This window comes from Aotus nancymaae, unplaced genomic scaffold (genome assembly GCF_030222135.1).
Source record: "Aotus nancymaae isolate 86718 unplaced genomic scaffold, 86718_ANA_hifiasm-v0.15.2.pri h1tg000040l, whole genome shotgun sequence".
In the NCBI taxonomy this organism is placed as follows: domain Eukaryota; kingdom Metazoa; phylum Chordata; class Mammalia; order Primates; family Aotidae; genus Aotus; species Aotus nancymaae.
This window is the reverse complement of record NW_026988454.1, coordinates 130,803,136-130,819,112: the sequence shown is the minus strand read 5'-3', so window position 1 is coordinate 130,819,112 and position 15,977 is coordinate 130,803,136. Positions and strand designations below refer to the sequence as shown.

General features: G+C 54.1%; 1 protein-coding gene across 3 annotated transcripts; it reads right to left on the bottom strand.

Annotated features, from left to right (window-relative positions):
* Nucleotides 1-55: 55 nt before the first annotated feature.
* Nucleotides 56-15,950, bottom strand: VARS1 (valyl-tRNA synthetase 1). Of its 3 annotated transcripts, none has more exons than XM_012436691.2 (30): nt 15,744-15,950; nt 15,020-15,439; nt 13,455-13,589; nt 13,226-13,364; nt 12,862-12,986; nt 12,685-12,769; nt 12,343-12,443; nt 12,087-12,214; nt 8,131-8,295; nt 7,808-7,889; nt 7,167-7,286; nt 6,966-7,074; nt 6,786-6,880; nt 5,645-5,735; nt 5,270-5,394; nt 5,080-5,183; nt 4,836-4,994; nt 4,642-4,732; nt 4,402-4,507; nt 4,246-4,316; nt 4,036-4,161; nt 3,573-3,677; nt 3,424-3,492; nt 3,259-3,337; nt 3,000-3,127; nt 2,547-2,702; nt 2,157-2,363; nt 1,974-2,085; nt 1,516-1,841; nt 56-199 (listed from the first exon to the last, which is right to left on the bottom strand). In XM_012436691.2, exons 2-30 carry the CDS (start codon nt 15,404-15,406, stop codon nt 131-133), a joined length of 3,795 nt encoding a protein of 1,264 aa, XP_012292114.1. In that variant the 5' UTR covers nt 15,407-15,439; nt 15,744-15,950; the 3' UTR covers nt 56-130. The 3 variants fall into 3 exon arrangements, with proteins under 3 accessions (XP_012292114.1, XP_012292113.1, XP_064217291.1); XM_012436690.2 differs by having other exon boundaries at nt 12,685-12,772; nt 15,744-15,827; XM_064361221.1 differs by lacking the exon at nt 15,744-15,950 and having other exon boundaries at nt 12,685-12,772; nt 15,020-15,469.
* Nucleotides 15,951-15,977: the final 27 nt, after the last annotated feature.

The following is a 15,977-nucleotide window of genomic DNA, read 5'->3' as shown; positions in this document are numbered from 1 at the left end:
TTCAGGAACCCAGCCCCTCTCCTCCCCTCTCTGCCCATCACAGATGACAAGAGGATTTTGTGGGAAAATATTTTATTGCTGCCACCCCGTGGTGAGCCGCTGGGGGTGAGGGGTGAAGCTGGGTGGTGCATCACAGCATCTTCTGGAATAGGGCGATGGCCTCATCCACCTTCCTGAGCTCTGCTTCCGTCTGTTGGAGCTGAAGTGGAACCGGGTGGGGGCGGGGTGAGGACCCAGGTCGAAGCAAAGGGACACCCACACGCCCAGAGCAAAGTTGCAAAGATGAGCAAGGACCATGGGGGGTCAGTGGCTCAGAGGAGGCACGTGCTTGGCTGGCGAGGCTCCCCACCGATTCCCACCAGCATCCCCACTTCCACCTCCTGGGTCTTGCCTTTTTCCACCGAGTGGCCAGTCCCCAAGAACAAAGGAAACTCAGAGCCTACATGCCCCCCACCCATGGTCCCCACCCGAGCAGGAGAGCACAGGCTCCCAGGAAGCTCACTTCATTTGTCAGATGATGATATTGCCCCCCTCCCGAGGCTCTTGGGAGAACCACGTGAGATGAACCACTTCCACTCAAGGCTCTCTAGCTCTTGGCCTCCATGACTGGTTTTCTGTGTCTATGCAGTTTACTTCACTGCCTCTCTCTGGCGGAACCCAGGAGGCAGGGGACAAATGAGACTGGCTTTCCAGGGTCAGCCCAGGAGGCTTGAAAGTAAGTGGTGGGAGGCCCAGGGCTCCCTGATGCCATGCGGATCCCAAGCCCAGTCCCAGGCCTGCAGGTTTCCATATTTCGGAGAGCAGGGTGGGGAATGAAGGGTCTGGCTGGGAGACAGGATGCCTGGTTCTAGGTCAGCCTCCATCTCTGACCTGTTGTGTGACCCTGGGCTGTGATCAGCCCACAGCTGCTCCCCATGTGTAAGGAGAGGCCATTCCATGGTCCCTGCTCAGAAGGCCTGGGCTTCATGCTCCCCAGTGGATTCCGCAGGGTTGAGTACAGAGTCCAGCTTCCAGACCAGGATTGGCTTTTGTTTTTGTTTTGCGGGGTTTTTTTTGATTTTTTTTTTTTGTGTGTGTGTGTGACAGGGTCTTCTCTCTGTCGCCCAGGCTGGAGTGCAGTGGCACGATGTCGGCTCACTGCAGCCTTGACCTCTCGAGCTCAAGCAATCCGCCCACCTCAGCCTCCCATGTAGCTGGGACCCCAGGTGTGTGCCACTATGCCCAGCTAATTTTTGTATTTTTGTTGTAGAGATAGGATTTCACCATGTTGGCTGGTCTCAAACTCCTGGGCTCAAGTGATCCACCCACCTCAGCCTCCCAAAATTCTGGGATTACAGGTATGAGCCACTGAGCTGGCCTGTTTTGTTTTTAAGGCTAGCGGGAGTGGAGAAGGAGCAAAGAAATCTGTAACTGGTTGTGATCAGTTAGTTGTCAACACCACAGCGCTCGGACCAGCCCAGACCAAGGTTCTGATGGAGGAAGTGGATGGTGGAAACGCCCACCCACGCCACACACCTTGGCTTCATCTGCCTCCTGGACTTCGAGGGGCACCTTGACAGGGTAGCCTGAGGCAGCACGGCGTTCCCGCAGACGCTGGGCCTGCCGCTGCGCCTCAACTCGCTTGGCTTGCAGCTTGCTCAGCTCCCGCGCCGGGTCCACCAGCCCCTGCAGCTGCAGGTGGATGGAGCAGCGATCAGAGGCCAGGGCCACAGCGCAACCTTGTGGGGCGGGAGCCCCCAGAGCCAGGACGGCCACTACACCCGCGCTGGCCAGCGCCTGCACGTAGCCTGACACAGCCGACGCCAGGGCACCCGTGGCCTCATCCGCCACTTCCAGGAAACCTGCAGGGGAGGGAGAAAGGTGAGGCCTGGCTCCGTGGAGACAGGAAACCAAGCAGCCACTGCTGGACACTGGGTCCCAGAGTAGGCTGAGGGGACAGTGGGATGGGGTGGACATGGGGGCCTGAGGCTCACAGTCAGGCCGGATCCGGGTGAGGTTGTAGTCAGCCCGAAGGGAGCGCACGGCTCGTGTGATGCTTAGCGCCAGCTCGAGGGCGGCTTCTGCCTCAGGGTCCTTCCAGGAGCACTGTGGGGTGGAGGAGGGGGTAAGGGGACCTGGAGGGCAGGCCAGAATCCCCTCTCCAGGCCAGGCCATACCTCCGAGGGCTCCGGGTAGGGGGTAATGCAGAGGCTAGGGGGAGCTTGCGGCGTCCTCCGGGGCAGTCTCTGGAACAGCTCCTCCGTCACGAAGGGCATGAAAGGCGAGAGCAGGCGTAGGCCAACATCCAGGCAGGTGTACAGGGTCTGGCGGGCCCACTCGGCTGCCACCTGGTCCACCCCATTCAGTACAGGTTTGAGGCACTCCTAGGGGATAAGAAATACAGAACTCAAGGCTGGAGGTCTAGCCTTGAGCCCTCGCTGTGCCTGGGAGGACTGGGAAGGGGATGGGTTGGCTTAGGTCTCAAAGCCCACTCTGGCAAAGCTGAGCCCAGGGCTCTGCTGTCCACCTGCCCGTGCCATCCCCTGCCCCACTCTGCTCCTTCTCACCAAGTAGACGTCACAGAGCTCATAGAGCCAGAAGCTGTACTGGGCAGTGGTGACAGCCGGGAAGTCGTAGGCCTGGAAGCCTTGGTTGCTAAGCCTCACAGCCTCTGTCAGGCGGCTGCGGATCCAGCGGTCCACCAGGCTCTCATGGCCTCCGGGCTTGGGGAGAGAGGGTGTATCAGCCAGTGCTGCAGGGGAGGGTACCATAACCCCTTGGGAGCAGGAGTCACGGCCAAATCTTCACCCAGAGTCTGATGAGTCCAAAGTAACCACGTATGTGCCAGGATCTGGGGAGAAGTGACAGGCTCCAGCCCCCAATGCCCTGGGCTTTCCAGAGCTTTCTAGAGCTCTAACTGCCTCTGTGTTTATCTGTCCCCCCAGCTACATGGAGGCTCCTCTGGACAGGGGTGCAGCCTGTGTGGGTGCTGCCAGCTTTGCTGCCCATCAGGCCCTTACCTGGGAGGTGGGTGAAGGCACAAAATCCTTCCCAAGGCCACGGAGGGCAAACTTGGTGGCATTCCAGAGCTTGTTACAGAAATGACGGTAACCCAGTATCCGGTTCACATCCAGGTTGATGTCACGACCTAGGTCGGGGGTGAGATGTGAGTCCTCATCATCCTCTTCCCAGCCCACGCCCACCAGAGGCTCAGGGTGGAGGAGGGGATGGCCTCACGGAAGGAGGTAGTAGCCGGGAGGAAAGATTTGGGGGCCTTACCTTGGGACGTGTAGGCGCATAATCCAAACCGGAGAGCATCGGTGCCACACTCGGGAATCCCCGCTGGGAAGTCAGCTTTCTATAGGGAAGAGGCAGAGGGAGGAGCATCCTCAGCCAGCCCCATCCACGCTGTGCTCCTGCTCAGCCCAGCCCAACCCTCCATACCTGCCCTTCCTTGGCCTTCTCCACCTCGCTGGGATCGAGGTTGCTGTTCAGTAGCTGGTCATGGAGGCCCTGAGGTTGGAATGGGAGCAGTCAGGTGGCTGCGGCCACAGCCCCACAGCCCTTCCTGGCTGGCCCAGCACCCAGCCCACCTGCAGGGAGACTCCGTGGATGACATCCAGGGGATCGATGACATTGCCTAGAGACTTGCTCATCTTCCGGCCATGAGCATCTCGCACGATGGCGTGGAGGTAGACCTGCAGGGTAGGTGGGGAGGCCTGTGAGACTGTCACCTCATCCCCTGCCTCAGTGCCTGGCCAAGACTGTGTCTGGTCTACCCCACTGTGAACCACAGGCCCCACTGAGTGTCCCCAAGAGCTCATTCAGCGCCTTTATGTGAATCAGAAGTACTCCCTCCTCCGGGAAGACGAAGCCCTGGGCTGGGACACAGGAATCACTAAGCAGGGCCCAGGCTGGATTTCAACCCCCACCAGCCCTCGGGCCAGGCTGGCCCACAGCCAACCCCGTGCCCCAGTCACTCAGGGCCCGCGCTGCAGCACAGGAGGGCAGGAAAGGAGACTGGGGGCTGTGGGAGGGTCTCGGCTGTCTCCGCACCTCTCTAAAGGGCAGTCTGCCCGTGAGCTTCAGGCCCAGCATGACCATCCGGGCCACCCAGAAGAAGAGGATGTCGTGACCGGTCTCCAGCAGCGTCCCAGGGTAGAACACACTCAGGTCTTCTGACTGAGGGCAGACCAGGGTGTGAAGGGAAACCAACACCCACCCTCTAGTCCCCTGTCCCACCCTGCCCTGGCCCCAGAAACTCACCTGGTTGGGCCAGCCCAAGATGGAAAAGGGGAAGAGGCCGGAGGAGAACCAGGTATCCAACACATCCTCATCTGAGGCAGGCCAAAGGTGAGAGGTCAGAGGGAGTGAAGCTCTGCCCCCACCAACTCCCTCCAAACCCTCAAGGCCCTGCCTTGCCTTGCTGGAGACTGATCTTGTCAGCGGACACTCCAAACTCCTTGGCCGCCTTCTCCAGGGCCTCTGCCTCGTTGCGTCCACTCACCCAGTACCGCCCGTCAGGGTCCTGCCACACGTGCAGTGATTACCCGAGAGGGTGTGTCTGCTTCTGCCTCACCCTGCTCCTCCCCCAAACCAAGGACCCAATAAACCCACCACTCCCCCAGGTGTCCCGGCATCCATCTCTGGCCCTCTGCTCACCTCCCCAGGGGGCACTGCTGGGTCGTTGACAGTGACGAAGTATGCTGGGATGCGATGGCCCCACCACAGCTGCCTGGAAATGCACCAGTCCCTGCAAATGTGGGGGTGGGGAAATCAGGGAGGGCCTAGTGGAGCCCAGCCCAAGCCCTGCTCAGCCCTTGCCCAGCCCCTCCCACATGGAGGGCCCTACACACCGGATGTTGTCCATCCAGGCATGCCACGTGCGCTGATGGGCCTCAGGCAGGATGTGGAGGTCGCCCCGAGTCACGGCGGCGCTGGCAGCCTGGGCCATCTCCCCGCAGCGCACATACCACTGTGGCCGCAGCAGAGGCTCTACTACGTCCTTCGACCGGCTGCAGGTACACGTAGGTGAGAAGCCAGGAGGTGAAACCCTGAGGAGCCCTCCCCCTCCCTCCCCTCCCCGGCCCCCACCCTCACTTGCAAAGTGGCACCACCATTGGGTTGTCCTCGATGCCACGGAACAGTCCCTGCTCCTTCAGCGCCACCAGCACCGCCTTCCTGGCCTCAAACCTGGGCAGGCCCTGGGTAGGAATAAGGCTTCATCATGGCAATGGCCAGCCACCCCCCATCTCCCCGACCTGGGCACTCATGCCGCAGGCAGCCTCACCAGGAAAGGCGGAGGCACGTTGATGAGGGCCCCCTGGGAGTCCATGATGCTGATGGCCTCCAGCCCGTGCCGCTGCCCAACTTCATAGTCGTTTTGGTCATGTGCGGGGGTGATCTTCACAGCACCTGAGGGTACATGCGGGTGCCTGGGTCATGACGGACTCCATGGAGTTCCTTCCTACACTCACCTCTTTTGCTGAAGGACGTAGCTCTGAGACCACTTCTGGCCTCTACCTGTCTAATATGGTCCCTTGAGAACCACCCCAAGCTCTGCCTATTTGGCTGAAGCTTATTTTCTTTTTATCTGAGAGAAGATGGACAGCTAGGGTGCAGCTCCAATCTCTTCCTCTCCCCACAGGACCAGTCCTTTGCCCACCTGTGCCAAACTCCATGTCCACAAATTCATCGAAGATAATGGGAAGGCTCCGAGACAGGAATGGGTGGGTCACGTTCTTCCCCTTCAGGTGCTGGGAGCAGAAAAAGATATAAAAAATGCATTAAGTGGGGTCAGGTGCCATGATTCCCTCCTGTAATCCCAGTACTTTAGGAGGCCGAGGTGGGTAGATCATGAGGTCAAGAGATCGAGATCATCCTGGCCAACATGGTGAAAGCTCGTCTCTCCTAAAAATACAAAAATGAGCTGGGCGTGATGGCACATGCCTGTAGTCCCAGCTACTTGGGAGGCTGAGGTAGGAGAATCACTTGAACCTGGGAAGCGGAAGTTGCATTGAGCCGAGATCGAGCCATTGCACTCCAGCCTGGTGACAGAGTGGGACTTCATCTCAAAAAAAAAAAAAAAAGGAAGATTGTATAATGTGATTGTGGGGATTGTGGTGCATCCCTATAGTTCCAGCTACTTGGGAGGCTGAGGCAGGAGAATCGCTTGAACCCAAGAAGTGGAGGTTACAATGAGTCGAGATAGTGCCACTGTACTCCAGCCTGGCGACAGACTGAGACTCTGTCTCAAAAACACAAAAACAAAAAATAAAAAAAATTAGCCAGGTCTGACGCGTGCCTGTAATCCCAGCTACTCAAGAGGTTGAGGCACGAGTACTGCTTGAACCTGGGAGGTGGAGGTTGCAGTGAGCCCAGATGGTGTCACTGCACTCCAGCCTGGGCAATAGAGTGAGACTCTGTCTCAAAAAAAACAAAAAAATGCATGAAGGAGCCTGGAACCATGGCTCAGATCTATAATTCCCACACTTTGAGAGGCTAAGGCAGGAGGCTTCCTTGAGGCCAGGAGTTCAAGACAAGCCTGGTTAACAGCGAGACCTTTAAAAATACACTAAGGACTAGGCCCAAGTCCTTCTTTTCCAGGGCCCTGACTGTCCCAACAGCTGAAAGCCCCCAAACAGTCCCCAGCAGCTCCACCGTCACAGCTGGGAAAGAAGCGAATATCAGTTTCTAAACCAGTTTCCTCTCCTCAGTCAGGGGCTTCAGCCCAACCCCCCAACCCTGGTAAGTATGGGAGCCCTTTTTGGCCAGGATTCCTTCCCCAGCTGTGGACAGTCCCCCACCTGGTATCTGGTATCTTTGGGGTGCACAGCTACAGCCACATCTCCCAGCATTGTCTCAATCCGAGTTGTTGCCACCACCACCTCCTCGTCGCTATCTGGGGTGACAAAAGGCCTTGTGGTCTCGGCCCTGGCCCCTTCCTGCCACTCCCAGCCCAGGATCCTGGTGCCCCTGGCTCCTACCTGAGCCTTGGACCTTATAGGCAAAGGACACGAGGACCCCAAACTCCACCTTCTCTTTGTAGCCAGGCACGGAGAGCAGGGTGCGACCTGTCAGCTCCTTCTTATCCACCTGTAAAATGGGTATTTAGAGGCATGGCCCAGGGGCTGGGGCCAGGGCCAGGGTAGACTGGAGATGGAGACAGGCCAGGTGCGGGGGCACACCTCAATGTCAGAGATGGCGGAGTTGAGGGTGCAGGACCAGTTGACAAGGCGGGTACTGCGATAGATGACACCTTCCTCATGAAGCCTGACAAAAGCCTCTGTCACAGCTGCTGAGAGTTTCTGGAGTGGAGCAGGGAGAAGTCAGAGAGATGGGCCTTGTGTCTGGAGGCCCAGGCAGACAGCCAGGGGTCCAGTGAAGCCTGGCCCGTACAGAGTCCCACTGGCCAGCACAAAGACCCCTCTGAGGGGAGTACTTTTCTTGAGGGGGAGAGGGGACTAAGGAAACACAAGAGCAGGCCACAAGCCTTGTGATGCTGCAGATGGTGGGGAAGACACTCAGTTGCGGACAAGTACTGGTGCAGAGGACCCTGGGGGTTCAGGCTCCATGGGAGGCGGGGTCCTGATCATGTGCAATCTGGAGGAATCTGGAGGTCCCAGAGCTGAGACAGGGAACAGGAAGGGCCATGACGTAGAAAGGGCCATGGCAAGGGGTGGGAAGTGGTTTGTAGCTGAGCCCTCCACGGTGTTTTATGTGGGCCACCTCCTGAGAGAGGGCTGCAGCACCTGTGCGCTCTTCTGTGGGGGTCCCACCCTGGGAAGCCTCCTACTCTTGCCCCAGCTTTGAGACCCCTCCTACGTACAGGGTCCATAGTGAAACAGGCTCGATCCCAGTCCAAGGAGCTGCCGAGCTTCTTCAACTGGTGATAAATCCGGTCACCTTTCCTGGAAGTAAGACAGACAGGCTGGGGCCAGCACTCATGCCTGGGCTGGAGGGAGACATCAGGTGGCTGATGGGGCAGCATGGAGCTCACTCATCCCTCTGAAATTGACCTGGGCCCTAGAGACAACTGACTCTGCTTCTGAGGGTCTGACCCTCTGGCCAGGGGTTACAGGTGACAGAGGTCTTCTGGATAGCAGACAGAGAGGCAGGCCTGCGATGCCCACAGGAATGCTGCATACTCACTCCTCCTTCCATTTCCAGACCTCCTGTAGAAAGGCCTCACGGCCCAGCTGGTGCCGGCTCAGCCCCTGCTCACGCCATAGTTTCTTCTCCACTACCACCTGGGTGGCAATCCCTGCATGGTCACAGCCAGGGTTCCAGAGGGTGGTCTCCCCACGCATGCGGTGCCTGTTACGGGGCATGGAGGACCAGAGAGTGAGCCAGGCCAGTGGAGCCTAGCACCAAAGGAAGCAGAGGCTTCAGGCGGGGAGTCAATGGACTCTAAAGAAGGAGGGAGGCCAGGCGTGGTGGCCCAAGCCTATAATCCCAGTGCTTTGGGATGCTGAGATGGGTGGATCACCTGAGGTTGGAAATCAAGATCAGCCTGGCCAACATGGCAAAACCCTGTCTACCGAAAATACAAAAATTGCCAGGCATAGTGGTGCATGCCAGTAATCCCAGCTACTTGGAAGGCTGAAGCATGAGAATTGCTTGAAACCGGGGAGGTGACGGTTACAGTGAGCTGAGATTGTGCCACTGCACTCCATCCTGGGTGAGAGTGAGACTGTCTCAAAAAAAAAAAAAAAAAAAAGAACAAAGAGGAGGCTCCTGTCAAACAGGATAGCAAAAGTTCTAATTGTTGAAATAAGTTACTAAATAGGAACAAAATCCTATCTGGAAAGAGATACAAGTCAATTTAGTATTTGTGAAAGGTGGCATTTCCTATCAGTAAAATAAGGAGAAACTATTCAAAATATTTGTTTGGAACAATGAGCTAATTATTTGGGGAAAAAAATCTCCCTTTTCCCAATAACAAAAAGTAACTTTAGATAAATTAAAGAATTCAAGCCAGGCGCAGTGGCTCATGCCTATAACCCCAACACTTTGGGAGGCCAAGGTCGGAGGATTGCTTGAGCTCAAGAGTTGGTGACTAGCATGGGCAATATAGTGAGACCTTGTCTCTGCAAAAAGAGAGAGAAAAAAAAAAACCCAGGCATGGTGGCATGCACCTGTGGTCTCAGCTACTTGGATGGCTGAGGCTGAGGCTGCACTGAGCTGTGGTTGTCCTGTGATCATGCCAATGAACTCCACCTGGCCAACAGAGTGAGATTCTGTCTCAAAAATAAATAAACCAATTATTTTGTTTAAACCATGTTCACTAGGAAAAAAAATGTGGCTACCTTAAGTGTTTTATAAGGTATTATGGCCAGGTGCAGTGGCTCGCTCTTGTAATCCCAGCATTTTGGGAGGCTGAGGCAGGGTGATCACCTGAGGTCGGGAGTTTGAGACCAGCCTGACCAACATGATGAAACCCTGTCTCTACTAAAAATACAAAAAACTTAGCCAGCCATGGCGGTGCGCACCTGTAGTCCCAGCTACTCAGGAGACTGACACGAGAATCGCTTGAACCAGGAGGGTGGAGGTTGCAGTGAGCCAAGATCACGCCACTGCACTCCAGCCTGAGCAACAGACCAAGACTGCACCTTAATTTTTTTTTTTTTTAAAGTATTCAGTCTGTTCTCATGTAAACAAACTTGGAGGCCAGGTATGGTGGCTCATGCCTGTAGTCCCAGCACTTTGGGAGACTGAGGCATAAGGATTGCTTGAGCCCAGGAATTCGAGACCAGCCTGGGCAACATAGCAAGACCCTCTCTCAGTTTTATTAAAAAATTGAAAAACAAAACAAAAACACAAACACAAACAACTTGGCCATTTATGTTATGTGTATTTAACAGAATGTGTATTTAACCACACCCAGCCAGTACTTTTTTTACCATATTGATTTAGTATATAAGATATCAGAGACTGGGTGCGGTGGCTCACGCCTGCAATCCCAGCACTTTGGGAGGCTGAGGCAGGTAGATCATGAGGTCAGGAGTTCGAAACCAGCCTGACCAACATGGTGAAACCCTCTCTCTACTAAAAATACAAAATAAAAAAATTAGCAGGGCGTGGTGGTGCACACTTGTAATCCCAGCTACTCAGGAGGCTGAGGCAGGAGAACTGCTTGAACCCAGGAGTTGGAGGTTGCAGTGAGCCGAGATCATGCCACAGCCTGGGTAACAAAGTGAGACTCTGTCTCAAAAAAAAAAAAAAAGATACCAGAAAAAAATTCTTAAAATTAAATATAATAAACCCTGGTTTCCAAAAATGGTAAAGTAATTTTAAAATACTTTCTAAAAAAATTTGTCACCTAGAATATTACTTTGTATTTGTTACTAATTAAAATATTAACAGTGAACATAGTAACAGAAAGCAGGAGAAACATTTATAATAACAGGAAAACTACCACACCATAATTCAATGAAAACATTTACAATATATAACAAACAAAAAAATCAATACCCAGAACAGGTAAAAAATTCTTAAAAAAAGAAAAAGAAAAACTCTGCATATAGGCAAGCACACACACACAAAAAAATCGATAGAAAAACAGGCAAAAGATAAGTACAGACAATTTACAGGTAAACCTGACTGGCCAAGAAACATGAAAATAGGCAGAACTTCAATAGTGATCAGAAAAGTACAAATCATTTTTTTTTTTAACCCATCAGATTGGCAAAACTAATTAGGCAACCCTAATGCTCAGGCTTGGCAAGGATGGGGAAATGAATACCCTCACATGAAATTCATGGACGTATCAATCAGCAAAGCCATTCTGCAGGGCAACTTGGCAGCTTCCATTCATACTTAATATAGGTGTGCCCCTGCCGACCTAGCAGTTTCACGTCTTGATAGCTATGCCAGTGAAACCCTTCCACATATGCTTGAGCAAGCATGCACAGCAGGGGTATCCAGTCTTTTGGTTTCCCTGGGTCACATGGAAGAACTGTCTTGGGCCACATATAAAATACACTAACACAAACGATAGCTGATGAGCTAAAAAAAAAATTGCAAAAAAAACTTAAACTGTTTTAAGGAAGTTTACAAATTTGTGTTGGGCTGCATTCAAAGCTGTCCTCGGCTACATGTGGCTTATAGGCTGCAGGTTGGACAAGCTTGATGTACAGGGATATGCATTCAAGCAAGGTTTTCAACAGAAAAGAAACCAGAAAGAACCATTAATTAAAAAGTTAACTCCAGGCTGGAGCGGTAGCTCACGCCTGCAGTCCCAGCACTTTGAGGCTGAGGTGGGCAGATCACCTGAGGTCAGGAGTCTGAGACCAGCCTGGCTAACATGGTGAAACTCCATCTCTACTAAAAATATAAAAATTAGCCAGGTGCAGTGGCAGGTGCCTGGAATCCCAGCTACTTGGGAGGCTGAGGCAAGAGAATCGTTTGAAGGCAGAGGTTGCAGTGAGCTGAGCTCGCACTACTGCACTCCAGCCTGAGCGATAGAGGGAGTCTCCATCTCAAAACAAACAAACACAAAATATATATATATCTATATATTCACATATTTTGGCCAGCTAATCAGGAGGCTGAGGCAGGAGAATTGCTTGAACCTAGGAGGTGGAGGTTGCCATGAGCTGAGATCACACCACTGCACTCTAGCTTGGGTGACAAAATGAGACTCTGTCTCCAAAAAAATATATATATATATATACAGTTCTAGGTAAATTCAAAATAATGTTATTGTTACTAGAAAAAGAAGGGAGAGGCTGGGTGTGGTGCCTCATGCCTTTAATTCCAGCACTCTGGGAGGCCGAGGCAAAAGAATCACTTGAACCCAGGAGTTGGAGACCAGACTGAGCAAAAAAGTGAAAACTTGTCTCTACAAAAAATGAAATGAAATGAAATTTAAATTAAATAAAGAAAGAAGGGAGAGAAGAGAGTCTGCAAGTGGTGGTGTTGCATGGGAGTACTGGACTAGGAGAGGATGCTAAATGATCCGGTGGGAATGACGGAGAGCAGTGTAGCGCCACTGGGGGGCAGAGGTGAGCACCAACCCAGAAGGAGAGAGGCTGGAGGGCTGTCAGGAACAGGAGAGAGCCAGAGGAAGCAGAGGGAACCAGTGGGAGGTGCAGACAGGAGCTCACCATCGAGTCAGGGAGTCCTGGATGGCGTTGGTGAGTGCATGGCCCAGGTGCAGGGAGCCTGTCACATTGGGGGGTGGGATGCACATCATGAAGACACCTCGTGGATTTGCTGCTGACACATTAGGACGCTGATGGTGGAGAAGGATGGCACATGTTTAAGGCCTCAGGTCACCTCTCCCAGCCCCTCCCAGGCAACATATCCTTCAGTCCTGCCCCACCCCACCCACACTGGGTCTGGGCAGCCGTGCCCACTCACCCCATACTCTGGCTTGAAGAAGCCCTGCTGCTCCCACCAAGGGTACCAGGCAGCTTCCACATACCGAGGGCTGTAGGAGTCGGGCATGGGGCCACTGACATCTGGGGGAGAGCGAGGGAGAGCTCAGTGCCGTGGCTGGGAGACTGGAAAGGGGGTGTGCCAGCAGAGAAGGATCAGGATCTCTGTCGCTCACATCATAGGACAGGCATTTGAGGGGCCTTCGGGAGGGGCAGGGGTCTGCAAATCCTCACCAAACCAAGTGGTGAGAGCAAGAATAGAGTAGGATGGGGTGAAAACTTGTAAGGAGCAGCTGAGGGGTGAGCCCCTTCCCACTCCTAGTACCTTTCTTTTCCCCAGGTGGGGTTGGGAGGTCATAGGTAATGACCCCAGGATCCCGTTTCTCCCTCTTCTCCGGTTTTGGTTTCTTCTGCTTGGGAGGGAGAAGACACAGGCCCAGGCATCAGCCACCCCACCACTGCATGCACCAGCCTTCCTTCCAGCTCCACTCTTGCCTCTCACCTCCCCTGGAGGTGGCTGCTGCTGTTGGATCTTCTGCTTCTGCTGGAATTTCTCTAGTTTCTCCCGTTTCTTTGCCTCTTTCTTGAGCTGAGCAGCTGTCTTTGGGAGAGCAGGAGGCTCGGGGCCTAGAGAGAGGCACAGAAATTCAGACTCAGCCAGCTGGGGACGCTCTTGGATGGTGCTACTAGGTTTCAGATGGGCTATTTCAGATGCCCAAGGTCTCACCCATACTGATCTCCCCCTCCCACTCCTCTCCCGCAGGCCCCTGTGCCAGTGATTCTGCCATTTATAAGAAAAAAAGAAAGTGAGTTGCATGGAAGGTCCCAGGGAATCCCCTTTCCTCCAACTCCTCACCCTTCCTCACCTGGCTGTTGAGAGAGAGGCCTGGCCCCTGAGAATAGAACCACCTCTCCCAGCACGGCTCGGAATTCTGGCTGTTGGACACACGTGACAAACCAGCGAGTCACATTATTCCAAATCTGGCGGGCAGGTGGGTCTAGGACCTGGAACAGGAAATAAATGACTATTCTCAGTCACGCTACAGAGAGGTCTGAGGGGAGCAGTCTTGTTCTTCCCCAGGCCTGCTGACTCACGTATCGGAAAGGCAGCAGCAAGGCTGTGACGGCTGCCAGGTCAGCCAGAGTGGGGGCCTCCCCGGCCAAGTAGGTGTGCAGCCGAAGCCACTCCTCTAAGGGGCTCAGGGCCCTGCCCAGGGCCCCCAGCACAGCCTGGCAGGAAAGGGAAGGAGTATGAGACAAGGTCTGGCCCACCTCCATCTCCCACCACAACCTAGTCCATTTGGCCTCCCTCCACTCCACTCCCACAAATCACCACCACATCTGAGTCCCATTTCCTCACTCAAATAGTGGTAATGAAAACACTTCTGACTCATCCAACAGCAAATCCCTACTCAATACTTATTATTATGTGTTAGATGCATATGTTAAGCATAGAAGTAAAGATTATATAAGGCAACTCAGTAACTGCCAGGCTCAGGACATCAATCGATATTTCTTAAGTACTTCTCCAGGGAATGAGAGGACAACATGAACAGACAAACAGAGCCCTGACCTGGTAGAGTTCACATTCTTGTGGGGGAACAATAAAAGAGCAAATATATAATGCAGCATCCTATTTTTCTTAACTCCTATGAAGAAAAATAAAGCAGAATGAGGGGAACAGGGGCCGGGTGTGGTGGCTCATGCCTATAACCCCAGCACTTTGGGAGGCCAAGGAGGGCAGATCATTTGAGGTCAGGAGTTCGAGACCAGCCTGGTCAACATGGCAAAACCCCATCTCTACTAAAAACACAAAAAATTAGCCAGGTGAGGTGGCAGGCACCTGTAATCCCAGCTACTCAGAAGGCTGAGGCAGGAGAATCGCTTGAACCCTGGAGGCGGAGGTCGCAGTGAGCCAGGATCACACCACTGCACTCCAGCCTGGGTGACAGGAGACTCCATCTCAAAAAAAAAAAAAAAAAAAAAAAAAGAATGAGGGGAACAGGGAATTCCAGGAGAGAGGGACTCTATTTTATTTGTTTGACTGCACAAACATTCTGAATGCAAGGACTCTATTTTAGATAGGGTGATCACAGTGTGAGGGAGCAAGTCAGGGTCTATGTCACATTCATTCATCCATTCAAGAAATACTAATTTTTCATCATGTGCTCAACCCTGCAAGGAGGCAGAGTTGAAAGTACACCAAGGCACAGGTCTCCTTTGGAAGGACTGACAGTTACAATCTGGCAGGCTTATCTCTCCTCTCACTTCCTTTCCTCACTTCATTTCTTTTATCTCCTCTCAGAAATTGTCATCTCTCCTTCACCATCTTTTCCTGCAATTCAAATAACTTCTATCCTCCTCAATTTCAGACTCATCAAACATTTACTAAGAGACTTTAAAAGTGCCCGGCACTAATGCGCTCTGCGCACATCTTTTAATCTTATTAACTCAGTGAGGCAAACATTACATCTATTTGCCTGCGCATTCACAGACGTAGGAAGACCAAGATACAGCGAGTTACCATGCCAGTTGGCAATCTGGGATTTGATCTCTCTTTTTCCACATCTGACGTGCTACCTTCTTGTCTCATTGTCCATTCCAGTCCTTGCTTCCCTCCTCTGAAATTCTGCCCTCCCCCTTCTCTACAACCCCCTCACCTGGGGGTCCTGGGCCGAGTTTCGCAGTCCCAGGGCTGGCAGCGCTGCCCCACAGGCAGCTGGTATTAGCTCCGTGTCAGCATAACTGACCCACTGTTGGACGAGAACAGCCGCCCGGCTGCCCCCTGGGCCCCCCAGGCCTGCTGGCCACAGCAGCTGGGCCACAGCCGTGGCCCCCCACACCCAGAGTCCACCGGGCCCCTGCTCCAGGGCCGGCAGGCGGGGTGGGGGAAAGGGAGTCCTGCTAGCTGGGGGCGGCTGCAGACAAATGCGGGGGTGGGCTCCTCCCCATCCGGGACCCTCCCCAGCCTCCCCATAGCGAGCGGCTATGAGGGCTCGGAGGCTGGGGAAGGCATCTGGGTGAGGGGAGACGTAGAGGATGGACATAGTTATGAAGGAGTCCAAACGAAGTGGAAAAACCTAAGGAAGAAAGAGAGACGGGGAAGACTGAGGAATCCAGGTGGGTCCTATATTTGAGTAGAGAGGGGACACTCACGGGAGCTCCTCCGCCGCAGACACCCGAGTCCCCCAGGACTAAGGGTCTGACCAGGCAGGGCGTCAGAAACCGAGGACCTGGCTCTCAAGAGGGGCAGTAACAGTGGGGAGCACCTGGGGAAGAGGGACGTGGGGGACTACCCGTGATCGCGGGGCTTCGGGAGTGTGGAAGGCTCTCAGGAGCGGGTCGGCGTCCGGTTGGACGCGGGTTCGAGCCGCGTGTACGTACTGGAGGGAGATGGTCAGACTGGGCCGGGAATCCACCTCACAGGCAGGCGCCGGCCGCGGCTGGACCGGCCAAGCGGCCGGGGCGGAAAAGTCGGGCGGGCAGAGACAGATGGGCGGCTCTCCGGGTGACCCTAGCTCCCTGAGACCGCCGCCCGGGTAGCCGGCGCCCACGTGTTCCCCCCTTTGTGACAGAGAGCGTTTCCGGGCCCGCGGGTCCTGGCGGGGGCGGCCGTGC

Coding starts and splice junctions, on each gene's coding strand:
- VARS1 (XM_012436690.2), bottom strand. CDS start 15,406: ATGTCCATCCTCTACGTCTCCCCTCACCCAGATGCCTTCCCCAGCCTC. Junction 6,881..6,965: donor CTATAAGGTCCAAGGCTCAG/GTAGGAGCCAGG, acceptor TTGTCACCCCAG/ATAGCGACGAGGAGGTGGTG. Junction 2,364..2,546: donor AGCTCTGTGACGTCTACTTG/GTGAGAAGGAGC, acceptor CTTATCCCCTAG/GAGTGCCTCAAACCTGTACT.